General features: G+C 45.4%; 1 protein-coding gene across 1 annotated transcript in view; it reads left to right on the top strand.

Annotated features, from left to right (window-relative positions):
* Positions 1-6417: 6417 nt before the first annotated feature.
* Positions 6418-18229, top strand: part of PLA2G4B (phospholipase A2 group IVB) — a gene marked incomplete at its 5' end in the record, with an annotated part of 30692 nt that continues 18880 nt past the window's right edge. Inside the window, 8 exons of the mRNA XM_043516836.1 lie at positions 6418-6514; positions 10039-10175; positions 10655-10786; positions 11399-11439; positions 15412-15454; positions 16769-16832; positions 17332-17459; positions 17594-17704. Coding sequence (XP_043372771.1) covers positions 6418-6514; positions 10039-10175; positions 10655-10786; positions 11399-11439; positions 15412-15454; positions 16769-16832; positions 17332-17459; positions 17594-17704 — 753 coding nt within the window. The remainder of the gene's footprint in view (positions 6515-10038; positions 10176-10654; positions 10787-11398; positions 11440-15411; positions 15455-16768; positions 16833-17331; positions 17460-17593; positions 17705-18229) is intronic.

Genomic DNA, 18229 nt, shown 5'->3' with positions numbered 1-18229 from the left:
AACAAAGAGTCAGGCTGTCCCTGGTCCTTGTGGAGGAGAAAGGAGGAGGGTACAAGGAGGGAATGGCACGTACAGGGTTGTACAGCCTGTACATTCCCCAGCAGCTCACTGGGGAGCTTGGGGATGGTACAATTTAGCACAAGTTAGGCCTGGGGACTGAAGGGAGAGAAGGGAGTGAGAAGATAATTTGGAGTAAATTCTATTCTATTCTGCATAGGTTCTTGCTCTACGTTTATCACTAGAGCATGTGAGCACCTTCCAGTAGTGCTTTAAACAATATGGCGAACGCCTGTCACATGTTGTTTGTTCTCTCATCCTCTTCCTAGAGGGAGAAGCACATGCAATGCAGTGTCTTGTTTTGGCAGAGGATTTTTTAAATGAACTAATTGCTCTGTTCATATGCTAGAGAAGACAAGGTCAAAGAAATGTGCCTTGCCCATAGAGTGGAAGGTGGTGTGGTTTGTGATGGTCCTTAATCCCTGGGTGAGTTCATTCCTCGGCTTGGATTGGTCCCTGAGAAAACTTTGTCTTCTGCACAGATGAACTTTGCTCTTATTGTTGAGAGTTCCATTGTGCCTGGGACTTTAGGATGATCTTTGAAGATAAGGACTGATACCTTGATCCTGATTCAGTGTTCTGTGGGAAGCCAGTGTAGAGAGCAGAGGATAGGGGTGATGTGCTTGCTGTAGCCTGTATTGTTGTGGCTATGTGCTGCAGCATTGTGTACTAGTTTGAGTTTCCTAAGCAGTGAAGGCTTCATGCCCAGGTATTTTGCATTGTTGTAGTCTAGAGGAAAGGTGATGAAGGTCATCATCCTCAAGGATGGCACGGGATCTCCAAGCCAACCAGATATGATAGATAGCATTACTCATAGACGCTGCTATGTGAGAGCTTAGAAACAATGAGGAATGCAAAAGTGATCTTAGACTACAAACTGAACTGACCTATGGTGGATGTGAAACTATCACCAAAGAAGACTTCACTGTGACTACAAACTCTTCAGAGCATTTTCCTCTTCCCATCTGCATCATCCCTGTCTTGTTGAGATTCAACTTCAGCTAGCTGTTCTTCATCCATGAGCTGATCTTGTCCAAGCCTGGGTCACCTTTGCAGTAGCAGTGTGGTCATATGTGGTGAAGGATAGGTAGAGCTGTGTGTCATCTGCATATTGCGGGCACTTGAGTCCATGTCATCTGACCAGTTCACCTAACTGCTGCATGTAGATGTTGAAAAGGACCAGAGAGAGTCATGATTTTTGTGGACTCCACAAGTCTGGGTCTAGTAGTGGAGGTGCAGTTTCCCATCACTACTTGTTGAGTATTTCCGTCCAGGAAGGCTACTAACCATTTAAGCCATTACCCTAGATCTATCACTTCTCTCAGATGAGCCAACAGAAGCTTATGGTCAACAGTGTCACATGCTGCAGAGAGGTCCAGGAGGATGAGAATAGGAAGAACTTCCTGTCAGGGTAGTTAAACACTGCAACAAGTTGCCTAGGGAGGTTGTGGAATCTCTGTCATTGAAGGTTTTTAAGAACCGGTTGGACAAACACCTGTCAGGAACAGGGCTAGTTATTACATATTCCTGCCTTGAGTGCAGGGGACTGGACTAGATGCCTTCTTGAGGACCCTTCCAGTCCTACACTTCTATGATTATTCTATCCACTGATGGGAGAAGGTCATACATCAGTGCCACTAAAGCAGTTTCAGTTCCATGTCCTGACCTGAATCCAGATTGTGCTGGGTCTACGATATTGGCTTTAGCCAAAGCTGACTACAAGCTCATCTAACTAGCTTTCCTATGAGCTTGCTCAGGAATGAGAATTTCGACACTGGGCAGTAGTTATCTAGAACCAGTGTATCCAAGGAGGGTTTCTTCAGTGTTGGTTGGACTGTTGCATGTTTGAAAGAGGAAGGGAAGCTTCCTTTTCTGAATGAGGTGTGGGCTATTTTGGTTATGACTTTCTTTCACAAGTCCAGAAAGGGCATGTGTCAGATTCACAAGTCCTGGGATGGGATGCCCATAGGGTGTCCAGAACTTCTTGATGAGTGAATGTATTGAACTCCAGGAATGTAGGGGGGCTGTTGATTGGTGGCTGCAAGTGAAGCAGATCTGTGCCATCTGACGAGGCTTCCAGAATGTCTGTGATTGTTTCAGCCAAATATGTTGTTACTTCTTCACAGTGCTTGGTGCTCAGTTCTGATGCAGGTTATAGGCATTCAGAACTGATGAAATGGTCTCCCACTCTGGATAGCTCCTTGGGGGTGGGAGTTGGCAGCTTTAATGGATTCTGATGAGAAGGTTTTCCTGGCTTGTAATACAGCCTCACAAAGGCTATGAAGACTTAGTTATGTTTGATCCTGCCTGTGTTAGCCTCTGTTTTTCACCTTTGAGCACTCAACTTTCTAACCCCTCTCTCTTCATCCAGTGCAGGGTGTCATAAAACCCAGGAGATCTGTGTGGGTGATGGGAAGGAAGGAGACATCTGGGGGCCACTGTGTCAATGGTTGAGGCCAGGAGAGAATGATAATTATTCACCAGATCCCCGATTCTTCATCCTATGGGTGGAGACTGGTGCTGGACTTTTTATAGCAGGAGTGCTGAAAACCATTGAACAAAACCATATATTTGGTACATGATGGAAACTGTGCATTTGGTTGCTATTATTAGTTCAAGCTGCTGCTGTATTCCCAGCACCCCTGGTGGAGTGCTGCTGTATTTTAGCAGGTGTTGGAATTTGTTGGAGTCCATGAGTCTTTGTGATCAAATCAGGATCACTGATCTTTCTTGTTACCTGTGACTTGGAAGGTCTCTGACCACTGCCTAAATGAGATGATGGTCTATCCAAGACAGTAGCTGGGTTGTGATGTCCTCAGTCTTGATATCTAGGCTGAAGATCAGGCCCAGGATGTGACTGGCTGCGTGGAATGGACCTGAGATGTCCTGTAAAAGTTCTAGAGAGGCAAGTGAGACAATGAGTTTTTGGGGTTTTGGGAGCAGGATTATAGGGGGCTTAGCAGATTCTATTCCATACAGGTTCTTATATTGCCCTCATCACAGTAGTATCAGAATGCCTTCCAGTGCTGCATTACGTGATTTGACTACCTTCTGTCACATGTGGCTTGTTCTCTCTCACATATTTTCTCCATCAGGTGAACTGTGTGTACTCTGTAGTGTGTTGTTTAGGTAGGGTTTGGGGGTTGTTTTTTTAAAGGGTACATGTTGCTCTCTTTATGTTAGAGAAGATGGGTTGAAGAAACATGCTTTGCATTTGGAACAGAAGCTGGTGAGATTTATGATGGTTCTTGGCTCCTGTGGGAGTTTGTTCCACAGTCTTAGAACAATCGTCAAGAAAATCCTGTATCCCGCACAGATGAGCTTTCTCCTTATTGTAAAGAGTTCCTGTGGGCCAGAGGAGTGAAGGTGTCAACTCTGATCTTCATCCCAGAGCGGCAAGTGATCTTTTAGATACCCTGGACCCAAGCCAATGAGCTCCTTGAAGAAAACAACTGAGACGTTGAACTTGACTTGATATCGACACAAGTAGATGATAAACCCTCCCTTCTAGCTCCTTTCTCAATCACTCATCATTACAGTTCTCTCTGTCACTCAGGGCCCTAACCTGTGCATCATTTTTGACTCGGACCTCTCTGTAGCTCCTCACATCCAAGCTATGTCTTAGTCTTATAGATTCTTGCTGCATACCATCCCTTAGACACTGCTTTTCCCATCCAACCACAGAGCGGAAACTCTTGCCCAGGCTCTCGTCACCTCACATCTTGGTTAGTGCATCATCCTTCTCTCTATCCTTGACACATGTACTCTTGCCCTACTCATATCCATTCAGAATGCTGCTCAAAGATCACTTTGCTAGCCCATTGCTTTGACTGTGTCACCCCTCTTTGTGTCTCTCTACCAGCTCCCTCTTCTCCATCATATCAGGCATAAGCTACTTGTTTTCACTTTCAAGGTCCTTCATGTCCTCTCCCCACCTTACCTATCATCTCTCATGTGATACTGAAAAGTCATCTCGTGTCTCTGATCAGCCCTGATGCCAGCCTCCATCATCCATATGTTAAATTTTCAAACAAGCTCTCTTGTACTTTCTTCCATGCTGCCCCTTGTTCCTGGGAGGCGCTCCCTGTAACCATCCACAAAGTGAACTCTTTAGCCTCTTTCAAAACCTTCCGTAACACTTTCCTTTGCTGTGAGACCTATAAAAATTTGAGTACTGATGAGGCCAAGGTCTGTGAACTACACAAACATACTGACACCCAGAGCTGACTCCATCGCCCACTGAAGTCAATATTCATTTTCATGCAAAAATAAAGGGTTGTTTTCTTTGTTTTTGTTTTGGTCAGCTCAGCAGTTGTGCTGAACTGTACACATTTGACTCTGAATATGTACACATGAGAGCTAATCACTGATGTGTGCCTATTTTCAGAGAAAAAAATGGGAAAATACAGTGCACACGGGAAAGGAAAGGATGCTCCAGAGCAGCAGGAAAGGTATAGATATGTGAATACTGTGACAATCGTTCAGAAACTGTATAGGTGCTTATGATTTTGAATTAGCTGTAATGTCCTATGTAGTTTACTGTGTTATGAAGACAGCAAACCTTACCTTTAGCTCATGCTAAAGTAGTTGGGCCAGATTTAGATCTCAGTTACACTGGAGTGAACCTGAAATAACTGAGTTCCATTGTGAAGTTGGATCCTGTATGTTTCACTTAAGTGTTTTGCACTGACTGCAGCACAAATGATTCAGTGAGCCCCATCAGCCACTTTCAATTTGTTTGGCTCTGGATCCACACTGGGGCAGCCCTAAGCCAATTCAGGTGTAGCAAGTTATCTTCTTTCATGACCTCTCTCTCAAGCTAAAGGGGAACACTCCAATCCTTTAAAGGGGAGGCTGTTGTGGGGGGGCGGGAAGTGGGCAAGGTGACAATTGTCACAACTGATGACTCATCATTGATGAAACAAAGATTCATCCGTGCTGCCACTGAATTGATTCAGTCTGCAGCAACTGGGACTCTGTTGTTCTTTACCCTATACAATCCCAGTGCACTTGCTGTGTTTATCTGTGCTCCCAACAATTGATTGCAGCACTTTTTGTATCTGAATGCAAGACGATTTGTACGGATTGAAGGGGACAATTTATTGTTTAAATTTTTCCAGCGTGGACAAGTTCTGAGAGTAGAATATGGCCCATATTGTGCTGGCGGTGCCATTAATTTTAAAACCTGGTGTTAGGATGTTAATGAAATCCAGCCAGAAATGCTGATTGTGCAATCCAGCATTCACATGTTAATAAGTTTTTGCATGTGAAGATGTGTGAGTCAAACCCTTGTGATTGGCTCAGAGGAACAGCTAGGAAGCCAATTTCCTTGTTTGTTAGGCCTTGTCCACATGGGGAAATTGACTGGCATAGCTATTGTTGAGTGAACTATTCCCAAAGTAGAATGATTATTATTCTGGAATAAAAATACTTTTATTTGGGAATAGAGAATCCACACAGGAGAGTTATTCTTCTATAGCTGTATTATTTCAGACTAGCTATTCTGGTCAATTTCCCCCAGGTAGGTTAGGCCGATGAAAGCAAGTTCTTTATGAATAAACACTACAATAACTACACAACTAGATTAAGGATTAAATCCCCTATCTGGAAGGGAAAAAGTTTAGCTCCTAATGCATCCAAGGGTCCAGCTATTCAGTTAGGGTGTGTAAATGTGATTTTTCATAGCACAGTCAGTTGTGGGCACACTGAATTGAGGCCATCTTGAGACTTGGTGAAAAATGGGTCCTAATGCCTAGATCCCTGGACAGTGCTTTGATATCACGGGGTGGATGCAGTGCCAGACCCTATCAGGTGCCCAGATATCATGGTGGGGTACAGTATAAGTATCTAGACAGAGCTCATTCAAGCAACTACCTGCTGCCAGGGTTGGTGTGATGTAAGGCTCAGTTCTGGCTCAACTTGGGTGGGTGGTGCACTGCTGCCAGCAGATCTGCAGCGTAACCAGGCTTGACAGCCATCAATGCACTCAGGAAGTCTGAAGATGCGGCAGCATTGAATTGACTGTAAATGTTGTCAGAGGCTGAGACCGTGGCTCCTCCCAGCTCATACCTTCATCCAGCCAACACACGTACCCAATAACCTGTAATACATTATCTGGCATAACTTGTTGCTAATAAATTAGAGCAAGGTTCCTTCATTCTAAATTTACCTGGGGGCGGAGACAAAAACCATTTTAAAAACCAGTTTTCAGGGGTAACGGTAATTGTGGTAGTCATGCAATGTATCCTTCCACTATGAACAATTGTTACTAGTAGAAGAATAAGAGCAAACAGTAAGTAGAAAGGCCCTTTTCTGTCCTATTTGGAATATATTTGTTGTTGTTGTGTTTTATGCTGATGAAACTTGTGTTTGGTTTCTCTGCAGATCAAAACCTCTCCCAACTGCCTGCTCTCTGTGAGAGTCATACGAGCCAGGAACATCTCCTCGAAAGACCTCTGTGAGTTGTGTTCTTCCTTCAGTACTCCCCAGAGCTCAGTGACTGTGAGCAATATATTTGAGAAGCAAATGCAGTATAATTAAAGAAGTTGTACCTGGATTATTGTTGGGGCGGGGGGGGGCATCAAATGCCTGAAGTACCTGCAGATGTGAGGACATAGTCTTTCAGGGAGTTAGTGGGACAGACTCCCAACTGTGTTTCCTTTTGATTGTCCTTGAAGTCAGTCATTGCAGTCTGTTAATCTCCTTGGGACAGTTTGTTTATGGTTTTCACATGTGGATAAATCAACTCATAGACTGGAGTTTTGCCAGCCAGTCTGTATGAAATGCAAATGTTCCACATGTTTTAAAAAGATATCATAAGGAACTACAGACACTCAGAATCCCTAGAGTATCTCAGGGCAATGTAGAGAATTCTGAGCAGCCTAAACCCCTCTGTTTTCTGCAGTCCCCAGATTTTCAGCCACACAAAATTATATTGATTCTCCCTTGATAAGAAAAGCAACCTGCAGGACCAGTCCTAAATATGTGCTGAGTATGCAGACAAAATGGGTGTCTCTTGTGAATACCCCTCTTAATTAGCATTCCCTCCCTACATATCCCCCCTCCCAGTGGCCTACTCTGGCCCCTTTTGAAATCTGGTGTAACATTATGCCCCATATTCTTCATAGAAATATGGTTATGATATGAATATGGCATCACTAAGGTATGTTTTATGCAAGGTGGGTCATGTGAGGTATCATTGGAAAGGTGATGATTTCCTGAATGTGATTATCCAATTTGTATGCATGTATCTGTTCTGTATCTGAAGCTGGGAATATTGAGTATGTAATAGTTATAACTGTGTTTTCACGTGGGAAACGCCCACCAGACAGTATGCAAACAGCCTGGATGGGCCATTAGGAAGGACAGTAGGACTTTAAAGATACTAATCTTCCTTCTTCCTGGGAAGTTTCCTGGGATGCTGCTTTGACACTGCAGGGTCATGTGATCATGTCACCTCATACAGGATTCCATCTTGAAATGCTGGTACTTTTCCACGGGAAAGGGGTGGGGGTCAAACAAGGAAACAAAGGATTCCCGCTATATGCAAATCCTATTTAAGGCTGGGGAGTGAGTTAATTAGGGCTCTTCTCCACTGCCTCTTCACCCAAGAAGGAAGACTGCCGAAAACACCTGAAGAAACAAAGGAACTTAGGTGGGGGGGAGGGCAGGGGCTGAGCCCAGGCAAGAAAGGTCGGCCTGCAAAAGGAATCCTTGCAGATTTACACTGCAAGCAGTGCAGTTTACCTTCAAGAAACTCTGAAACCTGCTGAAAACAACATTTAGGGTGAGAAATTATGATTTGTAGCCAGTAGTCCTTAGTGCAGTGGTCTCCAACCTTTTTACGCCCAAGATCACTTTTTGAATCTAAGGGTAACCCAGGATCTACCCTGCCCCTTCCCCAGGGCCCTGCTCCTTCCCCAAAGCCCTGTCCTGCTCACTCCATCCCCCCACCATCGTTTGCTCTCCCCCACCCTCACTCACTTTCACCGGGCTGGGGAAAGGAGTTGGGGTTAGGGAGGGGGTGCTGGCTCTGGGCTGGAGCCGAGGGGTTCACAGTATGGGAGGGGGCTCTGGGCTGAGCCTGGGGTAGGAAGTTGGGGTGCAGGAGCGGGTGAGGGGTGCAAGCTCTAGGAGGGAGTTTGGGTGCAGGAGGGGGCTCTGGGCTGGGGCAGAGTGTTGGGGTGCAGGATGGGGTACAGGGTGCTGGCTCTGGGAGGGGGTCAGGGCTGGGGGTTGGGGTGCGGCCTCCCACTGGGCAGCACTTACCTCCAGTGGCTCTCTGTTGGCAGTGGATGCAGCGACACTAAGGCAAGCTCCCTGCCTACTCCAGCACCATGCCACTCCTGGAAGGAGCCAATGCACCCCTGCGGCCCCTGTGGGGAAGGCGGGGGGCACGTGGCTCCGTGCACTGCCCCTCTCTGCAAGCAACGTCCTTGTAGCTCTCCCGTCCAATGGGAGTTGTGGGGGCGGCGCTTGCAGGCAGGAGCAGCACACAGAGGGAGACCCCTGCCCCCGGGGCCGTGGTGGCCACTTCTGGGAGCGGTGTGAAGCCAGGGTAGGGAGTCTGCCTTAGTGGCAGCCATGCTGCAGCACCGGAGGTTGCGATCGACTGGTTAGTGACCACTTCCTTAGTGTGTGAAGCTTAGTTGTGTGTTTTGTTTTGTTTGCTCAGTAATCTGCTTTGATCTGTTTGCTATCCCATATACTCACTTAAAATTTACCTTTTGTAGTAATAAACTTATTTTTTTGTTTATGCCAAAACCCAGTTTGTGCAATTCGTGACCGGGGGTTGGGGGAACAAAAAGCTGTGCATATCTTCCTCCACATTGAGGCAGGGGGTGAATTTCATGAGCTTACTCTACATAGATCTCTATACAGCACAAGACAATATAAATTTGGGTTTACACTCCAGAGAGCGTGTGCACCAGAGTGCTGGGCAATTCCCCAAGCTGAGTCTTCCCACACAGAGCTGATTGCAGACTGTGTGATTCTACAGCTGGGTGCATCCCTACCTCTGCGTGTGTGTGTGTGTGTTTGTGTGTGTGCGTGTGTATGTGTGTGCACGCAGCAGGACAGGGTGAGGGAGCCCAGGCTGGTGGAACGGGCAAGCTCGGTGGGATCCCAGCACATCAGGTGTCACCCTGGAAGGGGGGTCCAACCTGTCACAGATGTACTTTGGGACCCTCTCACCTCCCATTTGCAGAGATCCTCCATAGTTGATGAGAAATCCTTTTGAATATCCCCAGTAAAGACAGTCACTCTGACCCCACTCCTCCAGTTGCTTAACTCTCCTCTCCTGCACTTTCCCCTAATGCACAGTAACTTGACCTGTCCAGTTAAACCATCCCATTCCAAGATGTGCTATGCTAGTTATTGAAATATGTCTGAGACCCCACACATCTCACTTCACAAAGCCATGCAGAATCTTGGCCCAATCCTGGCTGCAAGACAGACCTGACACTATGCATCTTTGAGTGGCCCTTTGTGTCTTGGAGTTTTTCAGATAGAGTGTTACAGCCAAGCCCCTGAGCAAAAAGGCAGTTGAGTGAGTGTCCACAATGATTCAAATAAAGTGTGGTTAATAAGAATATCCAGATGTATAATAATAAAGATTAAAAATAGCCTAGAGCTTCTGAAGGGAAATAAGTGGCCCTTGGGCTCTGGGACATCAGATGACCTCGAATGGGGCTAGAAAGATACTTTTTGTGTGCACAGGTTAACAGTAACTGTGCATTGTAGGGTTTCTTGTACCTTCCTCTGAAGCATCAGGTACTAGACAGTGTCAGAGACAGACACTGGATGGAGCACAGCTCTGTGGTATCATCCATCCATCCATCTCTCTCTCTCTCTGGAATAGACCATTTCTCTTTTGTCCCCAAAGCCTGCTGGGTAATGTCATTCATATCCGCTTCTAAGACTGAAACAAGTTTTAAGCAGTTGATATAAAATACTGGCATGTCATTTCTTTTTCTTTTGCAGTCACTGCATCTGATTGCTACGTGAGCCTGTGGCTGCCAACAGCTTCAAATAAAAAGGTCAAGACCAAAACCATCAAGCAAACTGATAACCCTGTCTGGAATGAGACCTTTTACTTCAGGATCCAGAATGAGGCCAAGGTACTTAAAACAATGAGAATTCATCCTTATGAAGAGTCCAGAAGCTTTACTTTAAATCTTGCTGATCAAACATAGTAGACAAATTAGGGAAATGCTCTTGAGCCTGAATTCCAAAGAGCTGATTGTGCAAAGTAAAACAGCAGAGATTAGTTGATTTATTTGAGACAAACTTGGTTATGGAGAAGCTGAAATCATCGTTCCTTGAACTGGGTGACAACAAAGGCTCTCAAGAGAGGTACCATTTTTCCCATCACAGGATACAATAGATGACTGAAAAGACACTGACTGAATCATTATGCACCAGTTTCTTGGAATTTAGTTATTAACTGAATTCCACATTGCTAGGCTCATGAAGGAATGCACTGCCTCCTTTGTTCTTCTCTTCTCTCAGCTGAAAGATAATGTAACAAAGATTACCTAATTTTTTGTCTCTTTAACTAGGATATAGAATTCTTACACATCTTCCCTTCTGCTTCCAGAATATCCTAGAATTGACAGTCTATGATGAGGATTCACTCACCAAAGATGATGCACAATTCACTGTTCTGTTTGATGTTGCTAAAGTCAGGCCTGGAGAGGTAGTCTATAAGATATTCTCTTTGAAATCAGAGGTAAGGACTGAAATTGCAGGAGAGCTGAGTAGAATGTTGCTGTCTCATCTGCTTCTCATAGTGACCTGGCTTTGGCTTTGCATGAGCTGATACTCCTGTCCTGTTTCATTAAATGTTTATTAGCAGTGGCACCAAAAATCTCTTTTCATAGAGTCAGAAAAAAACATTCATTCTCTCTTATGCCACCATCTTTGTGAGAGGCTAACAAATGTTGACAACTTGTTATCATTTAGGTCTGTCCAAAGTGCTATTTATCTTATGGAGTCCAAATCAATAGCTTTCTACCCTTTGACTTAATTTTAATCTCCTCATGCTCAGATGCTTCCCTAAGAAAGTGAAAATTGATGGTGAAAAACCTGAGGAAAACTCATACATTTCCTAAATGAAACAATTATTTCAGGGGGAGTTCCTTTTGCCAGGTTCGGTGGGTTTCCTTTCATTTGATTCTCATTTTCATTGGCCAGCAGTAAAAGGAAGCATAATCTGATAACATCCCTGATAGTCCATCAAGGGTCTGGTGGAAGAGATTTGTCCAGAAAGTAAAGCTAGGATAGTTCTGGTCTGAATTGGGATGATACCATTGATTGATGCATATCATTTTTTTCTTTTCAGAAACAGGAGTCTCTGGAAGTGGAATTTAAGATGGAGAAAATGTGAGTAAAAGTCCAAAGTTGTAGGCCCTTGAGTGGTATGTGTAGACTGGTAAGGTGGTGGTAATAAATTCACAACAAGGATCAACATGAATGTAATACTGGAAATGTATCTTCCTCCTCCTCCTCCATTAAAAAAAAAGAAGAGGAGAGTTGAGATTACAGTTTTACTGCTTAACTTTGTTTTATTTTGATCTCATTATCCCAACACATGTTGACTCTATTTATCAGTTTTGTACACCTGTTGCAGGTATTTCTAGTTGACAGGGGTCTGTTCTCAGTCCAGTGCTATTCCGTATTTTTATCAATGATCTAGGTGAAAACATAAAATTATTGCTGATAAGTTGTTCAGAGGACACAAAAATAGGTGGAATGGTAAATAACATTGGGACAAGTCAGTTTATAGAAACCAATTTGCATTGCATGGTAAGGTGGACTCTTTTGAACAAGATGCATTTCAATACAGCCAGATGCAAGGTCTAGAGTAAAGAAGGTAGGTCACACTTACAAGATGAGAGACAGTATCCTGGATTGCAGTGACAGTGAAAAAGACTTAAGAGTAATGGTAGATAACTACCATGAGCTCCAAGTGCGATGTTGTAGCTAAGAGGGCATATGAGGTATTTGGATGTATAAAATAAGGAGAATCTCAAGTAGGGAGGAGGTGTTATGCATCAGTGAGACCATTGATGGAATAATGCATCCAGTTCTGGTGACCACATTGCAAAGAGAATGTTTAAAAATTGGAAATGGTTTAGAAAACAGCTACAAGAATGATTAGAAAAGAATGGAATGGAAAAGAATGGAAACCATGCCATATGATAACAGACTTTTAAAGCTATTTAGTTTTATGTATGAGAAGGTTAAGGGGTGACATAAGCATGTGCTGCAAGTACCTACATAGGGAAGAGATCTCTGATAATAGATGGCTCTATAATCTAGCAGAAAAAGTCATAATGACAAAACTGAAGCAAGACAAATTCAGACTAGGAATAAGATACAATTTTTTGACAGTGAGAGTAACTGACCATTGGAACAATTTCTCCATCATTCAGTCTTTAAATTCAGATTGTGTGTTTTCCCCAAAGATATGCTATAACTCAAACAGAAGTTATAGGCTTGCTACAGGAATCATTAGGTGAAATTCTATGACCTTTGTTATGTAGGAAGTCTGACTAGATCATTATAATGATCCCTTCTGGCCTAAAAATCTATGTATCTATGAAAACACTTATGCCTATGCTTACTTTACTGTGAAATCAGTGTGTCTGAGATTTCCTTCCCCAGATCTAAAGAAGAACTCTATGTTGCTCTAAAGCTTGCGTGTGTCACTAACAGAAGTTGGTCCAGTAAAATATATTACCTCACCCACATTGTCTCTCTCAAATCCTGGGACCAACACAGCAAACTTACTTTATTACAACTGCCATTAGTAGTCCCATTGATTTCAGTGGTCTCACTGACTTTACTACTGAGTGTAGTCTCATTGATTTATTCACAGTAATAATTAAACACAGGCAGTGATGAGCTGCCGAAATCTTAACAACCGGTTCCCTCCTCACCCCATGAGGGGGTCATTGTCCATCCCCGCCCCCAGGGACTCCTGCCCCATCCAACCCCCCCACATTCCTTGATGCCCCCCCTCCTGAGACGCCTGCCCCATCCACCCCCCTTCCCCTGTCCCCTGACTTCCCCCAGAACTGGGCAGGAGGGTCTTGTGGGCCACCGTAGCGGGTACCCACCCCACCCCTAAGTGCCAGAGGGATCTGCCAGGGAGCGAGGTGGGGAGTCCCAGCGGTGCTTACCTGGGGCAGCTCCCAGGAAGCATCTGGCAGGTCCTTCTGGCTCCTAGGGGCGGGGTACCATAGCTGGGGGGGAGAGTGGCCGCTCCCCCCACTGATCACATCAAAAGTGGCACCTTAGGTGCCGACTCCCTGGGTGCTCCAGGGCTGGAGCACCCATGGGGAAAATTTGGTGTGTGCAGAGCACCCACTGGCAGCTCCCCGCCCTGCGCCCGGCCCCAGCTCACCTCACCTCCGCTCCACCTCCTCCACTGAACACCCCACCCCGCTCTGCTTCTCCGCGCCCTCCCCCGGCTTCCTGCGAATCAGCTGTTTGCGCAGGAAGCCTGGGAGGGCTGAGAAGCAGGCGGTGGCTTCGCACTCAGGACCAGGGAGGTGGAGGTGAGCTGGGGCAGGGAGCGGTTCCCCTGTGCGCCCCCTGAGTTACCTGCTGCAGCGCGGGTGGCCCTCCTCCATCTCCCCGCCCCAGCTCACCTCCACTCCGCCTCCGCGGGCCTGAGCGCGAAGCTGCCACTTGCCTCTCAGCCCTCCCAGGCTTCCTGTGCGAACAGCTGATTTGCGGGAAGCCAGGGGCATGGGGGGCGGAGAAGCAGAGCGGGGCGGCATGTTCAGGGGAGAAGGCGGAGCGGAGGTGAGGTGAGCTGGGGTGGGGCGGGGAGCTGCCTGTGGGTGCTCTGCATGCACCAAATTTTCCCCTTTGGTGCTCCAGCCCTGGAGCACCCATGGAGTTGGCACCTAAGGCGCCACTTTTGGCTGGTTGTTAAATTTAGAAGCCCTTTTAGAACCGGTTGTCCCTCACGGAACAACTGGTTCTAAAAGGGCTTCTAAATTTAACAACCGGCTCCAGCTCACCACTGAACACATGCATAAGTGTTTGCAGGATCGAGGCCTTAGACTGTAAGCTCTCTGGGGCAAAGACTGTCTTTTATTATTGCTTGTCTGTATAGTGCCTAGCACAATGGAATCCTGATCCTTGTTCAGGATTCCTAGATGACCGTGATGTAAATAATAATCTGTAGTAGTCAGACAGGATATTTCCTCCAACTTTAAAGTATTGCATAATTTGTATTTATAGTGGTTTTTGCTTTCCTCTTATGGATCAAATGCTGGCTTCCGCTACAGTTAATCACAAATCAGGTTGATCTGAGGCAAAGACATTTGTGGCTTCCATAGCACTTGGTTTCAAATGGGGATGGTTCACTATAGCCCATCTGACCCTAGGCCTGGGTGCTGCAGGAGAACACGAGAACCCTGGGGTGGGCTCCACCTGCTCCCATGAGGTTGGAGCGAAGCTGTATGGTGTATTGTTAGGCTGCAGAGATATGGCAGAACAGCTGAGGCAACCAGTCCAAATGCCAAAGCTGCTCAGATGAATACCTCTCCCACCATATCATGCTACAGGCAGCATATGAATCTAGATGGACCAGGATCAATGTTCCCTGTAAGCTGCACACACATGCAGCCGTGTTGTAATCTTGTATATATTGCACAGGTCAGAAACCATGCCACTCATGTCTCCTCTGTGTGGCCCCAGCAGGGATGTGGTATGGCCCTTTAAGAACCTGCTCCGCTCACCCCCAGGACAGGGCGTGTGCAGTCCCACCTCCTCACTGCAGAGTGGTGGAAGTGCTCCTGGTCTCCATGCTCCCCTGCCTGGAAGGAGGTAGTGGTGCAGGGATGCCCCTTGTGTAGGAGCTCAGCGAGGGGCCTAGCTGAGATTTGTGGTGCCAGCTCAGGGCAGTGGCAGCTCAGTGCTCAGTGTAGTTTGTAGCCCCTATAGTATACGTACACTAAATAAATAAAGTAGAGGGAACATTGACCAGGGCACCAGTCTAGGTGGTCTGCTCTGTTATGGACCATCTTTATCCCAAGATGAAGTTTTAACCTTCAGTTGTTAGTTTTAGTTTTGTGGTTTTTGTGTTTTTTTGGTTTCTCAATGCGATAGCAGCTGTGTATCTCCATTGTCTAACTTTTTAAAGTTTTGCTTAATTTGCTTAGTGAGTGCCCATATTTCTGTTCCATTTGTTAGGGCTCTCAAAATACATTAGTGTTTTGCATTAATTTTTAAGCAGGGAAGCCATTTGTTCTTAACTGTACACTCACAAGTGCTCATTTAAAAGAATTTCTTCAACTCAATAAAATGGGTTTGATTTTCTTGGTTCTGTTTTTTCAGTCCTGGTCCTCCCGAGAAGCTCATTACAAATGGCGTCCTAGTAGTAAGTTTAATTTTGACTTTTCCTTTGTTCCTTCCCTAAGTGTCTTCTCTTCATTTGTTTCTTTTCCTTGTGCCAGAAAATCCTTTCTGTACTTCCTGTACTTTATACAGCAGGGTTTTCTAGACAGTGTTTCTTTCTAGATCTGCTAGAAAGCATTCACTGTGAGAAGCTTGATTCTGTTTACTTTGGGTCAGATAGTTTTTGGCCATGTGTAGCATCACAAGGGCAGGGAGGGTGCAAATATTTGTTCTTGCTCTAGGTCTGCCTCTTCAAAGGCTAGCCACAATGTGGCTGAGGCATGTAGGTACTGTGCGTTGGCATTAGCCTTAATTGGGGTGGAGTGAAGGCAAGGCTGTTTCCTGTAGCAGCCTGCATGAAACTTGGAGGGAGGAGCACAGGTTGCAGGAGGGAAGAGTTTGGAGGAGGCACCTGGAAGTCTGTCTGCATGCACATGGTTGGAATGCTAGCTACAATTGCAGCCTCTCTTAATAAACAGCCAATTAAGTTTTACAAGCTTGGAGTCCTCTCATGTTATTACCCCGCAGGTGGTATATGAAACATTGCTAATCCTCCTGGGCCATACCTCCCAATAGTCCTGGATTTTGCAGGGATCTCACTTTGACCCTCAAAGCCCCCAGTCTTGCTTGAAGGCCAGTTTGCCACAACCCCTCCATATGAGTGGCATTGTGACATAGTGCACTGGCTTGCAGTGCCAGTCAGGGTTGGCCCGTTTGCCTCTCTGTGTCCATCTCCGAGGGGTGGATGGGCCAAACCTGAGTGGTGCTGCGTCCCACTTTAGCTACTTTGAACTGCTGAGAGATATGCCCTTGGCTGGCCCAATGCCTAGGGAGCACAAACTGCACCCTACCAAGTAGTGGAAGAGCTGCTGGCAGCGTGCACTCCACAGGAGCCTCTCCTTACAACTGCCAATCCTGAGTTGTCTTTTGAAGTCATGTTTTATCCTTTTCCTCTTCATTTCCTGAATAAGGAGTAAGACTTTGATCTTCTGGCCATAGATTTTCCAGCCATGCTGTCTGAATGTGCCTTAATGATTTAGTATAAGTTGTCCCTGAAGTATCCCAAGGAGCTACAGTAGCATTAACAATACATTAGAGATCAACTGAAATAAATTATAGGGAAGATAGTTGAAGTAACCTTGATCAGGAACAGTGGGAAGCTGACATACATGTTCTGATTATGATACAAACTGCACAAGAACCCATCAGCTGTCCATGTCTCCAGTCTTCACCCCCATTAGAAACATTCTTAGTATATTTCTTTATCATCCATTCTTTCACTGATTGTCCCTCACAGTCGCGTGAAGTTTGCTGCTTAGAAGTTCAGGTGGACAAGGAGGAGAATAAAAAGTATTTGAAAGGTGAGTCCATTTCCTGGCTAGGGTAGCAGGCAACAAAATCTACTCTTTTAGTAACCTGTTATTTCCAGCTGCAGGCATATTAAGTCGCAGTGAGGACGGTTTCTAAATAGCCCTTTGAATGACAATAAAATATGGTGCAATGAAAATCTCTGAGCTGCCTTTCTCAGCCTCAATCCTCTTTCAATTTTAACTGTTAACTTTAAGGAAAAGGGATAGAGTTACCAAGGTGGCACATGCTTTCATAAGTGAAAAAAAAGTGGGAGAGGATCCCCCCCAAGTCAACAGTGGGAAGGCCAATTTGTCTCAAATTTCCTTTTGTTGAATGAGAATACTGGCTACTGGCCATTTTTGGTTGGCTTTGGCTTGAGATCTGTCAGTGTGGTAGCCTGCTGAAGGATTGTGTGAAATATGTAAACTGCACAGAAGGAAGTGTGCCGACTATGTTGGTTGTTGTATCCCAGACTCAGTCGTGTTCCCTGTATAAATCTATTTTCTCTAGAGAATAAAAACGTTGTGCTTACGGTGGATGCATCATATGAAGGAACACAGAAAACCACTATGGACTCGGATACTTTCCTCTTTCACTGCATAAAGAGTTGGGAGCCAATGCTAAAAGCCAGGCTGCAGGTAATAGCCTCTATTTGTTGTCACTTGTTACAACTCTCCCACCCAGTTACAGAGGATCAGAGCTGCTCATTTCTTCAACAGATCTGAAATGTTTCCTGCCTCCAGATAAAACAGTTAAGTTCTCTCTCCCCCAGTGTGTTTCAGATATGGAAGAGAATGAAGACAATTCAGATGACTCCTTAACAATACCCCTGACATTACTTGCTGTGGGACAGAAAGTGAAAGTAGGCCTTCCTGTAGAAAAGGTGAATGTGTGTCATTTACATTGACTTTTGCTGAAGGGAACAAAGATAAAGGTCAGTTGAATGAATAAAGGAAAACAACTGTTAAGCATTACAGCAATTGGTAATCTGTTTAATCTATCAATAAACTAGTGGGGTGGACAGGAAGCTGGGATAAAACTATCAGGTTATTGAGGCTTCGTAGATGCTATGCTGTCTCAGAAAGTTCACTGTCTTTAGAATAGCGACGTTTTATTGGTCTGAGCACTGTTGGGACATCCCTTTCTGAAGATGATGAATAGGGGTGGGTGTGCCCAAAACTAAGTTTCCTGAAAGCAGGAGTAGCATTGCTCTCCGGCCAGCTGGATATTTTTTAATCTTAATCTAAAAATGTTTGGCTGATTGACATTTGTGTCACCCATCATCCCTTTAGCTGGCTAGCTGACTGCTCCTCCAGTTCTAATAGACCAGGCAGAGCTAGAGGAGCGCCAATCCAATCATCTCCTCTTACTCTGCCAGCAGGGACTGTGCTCCCTCTTCCAAACCTCA

This window comes from Dermochelys coriacea, chromosome 6, assembly GCF_009764565.3.
Source record: "Dermochelys coriacea isolate rDerCor1 chromosome 6, rDerCor1.pri.v4, whole genome shotgun sequence".
In the NCBI taxonomy this organism is placed as follows: domain Eukaryota; kingdom Metazoa; phylum Chordata; order Testudines; family Dermochelyidae; genus Dermochelys; species Dermochelys coriacea.
The sequence above is the reverse complement of the archived record's forward strand: the minus strand, read 5'-3'. Positions and strand labels throughout refer to the sequence as shown.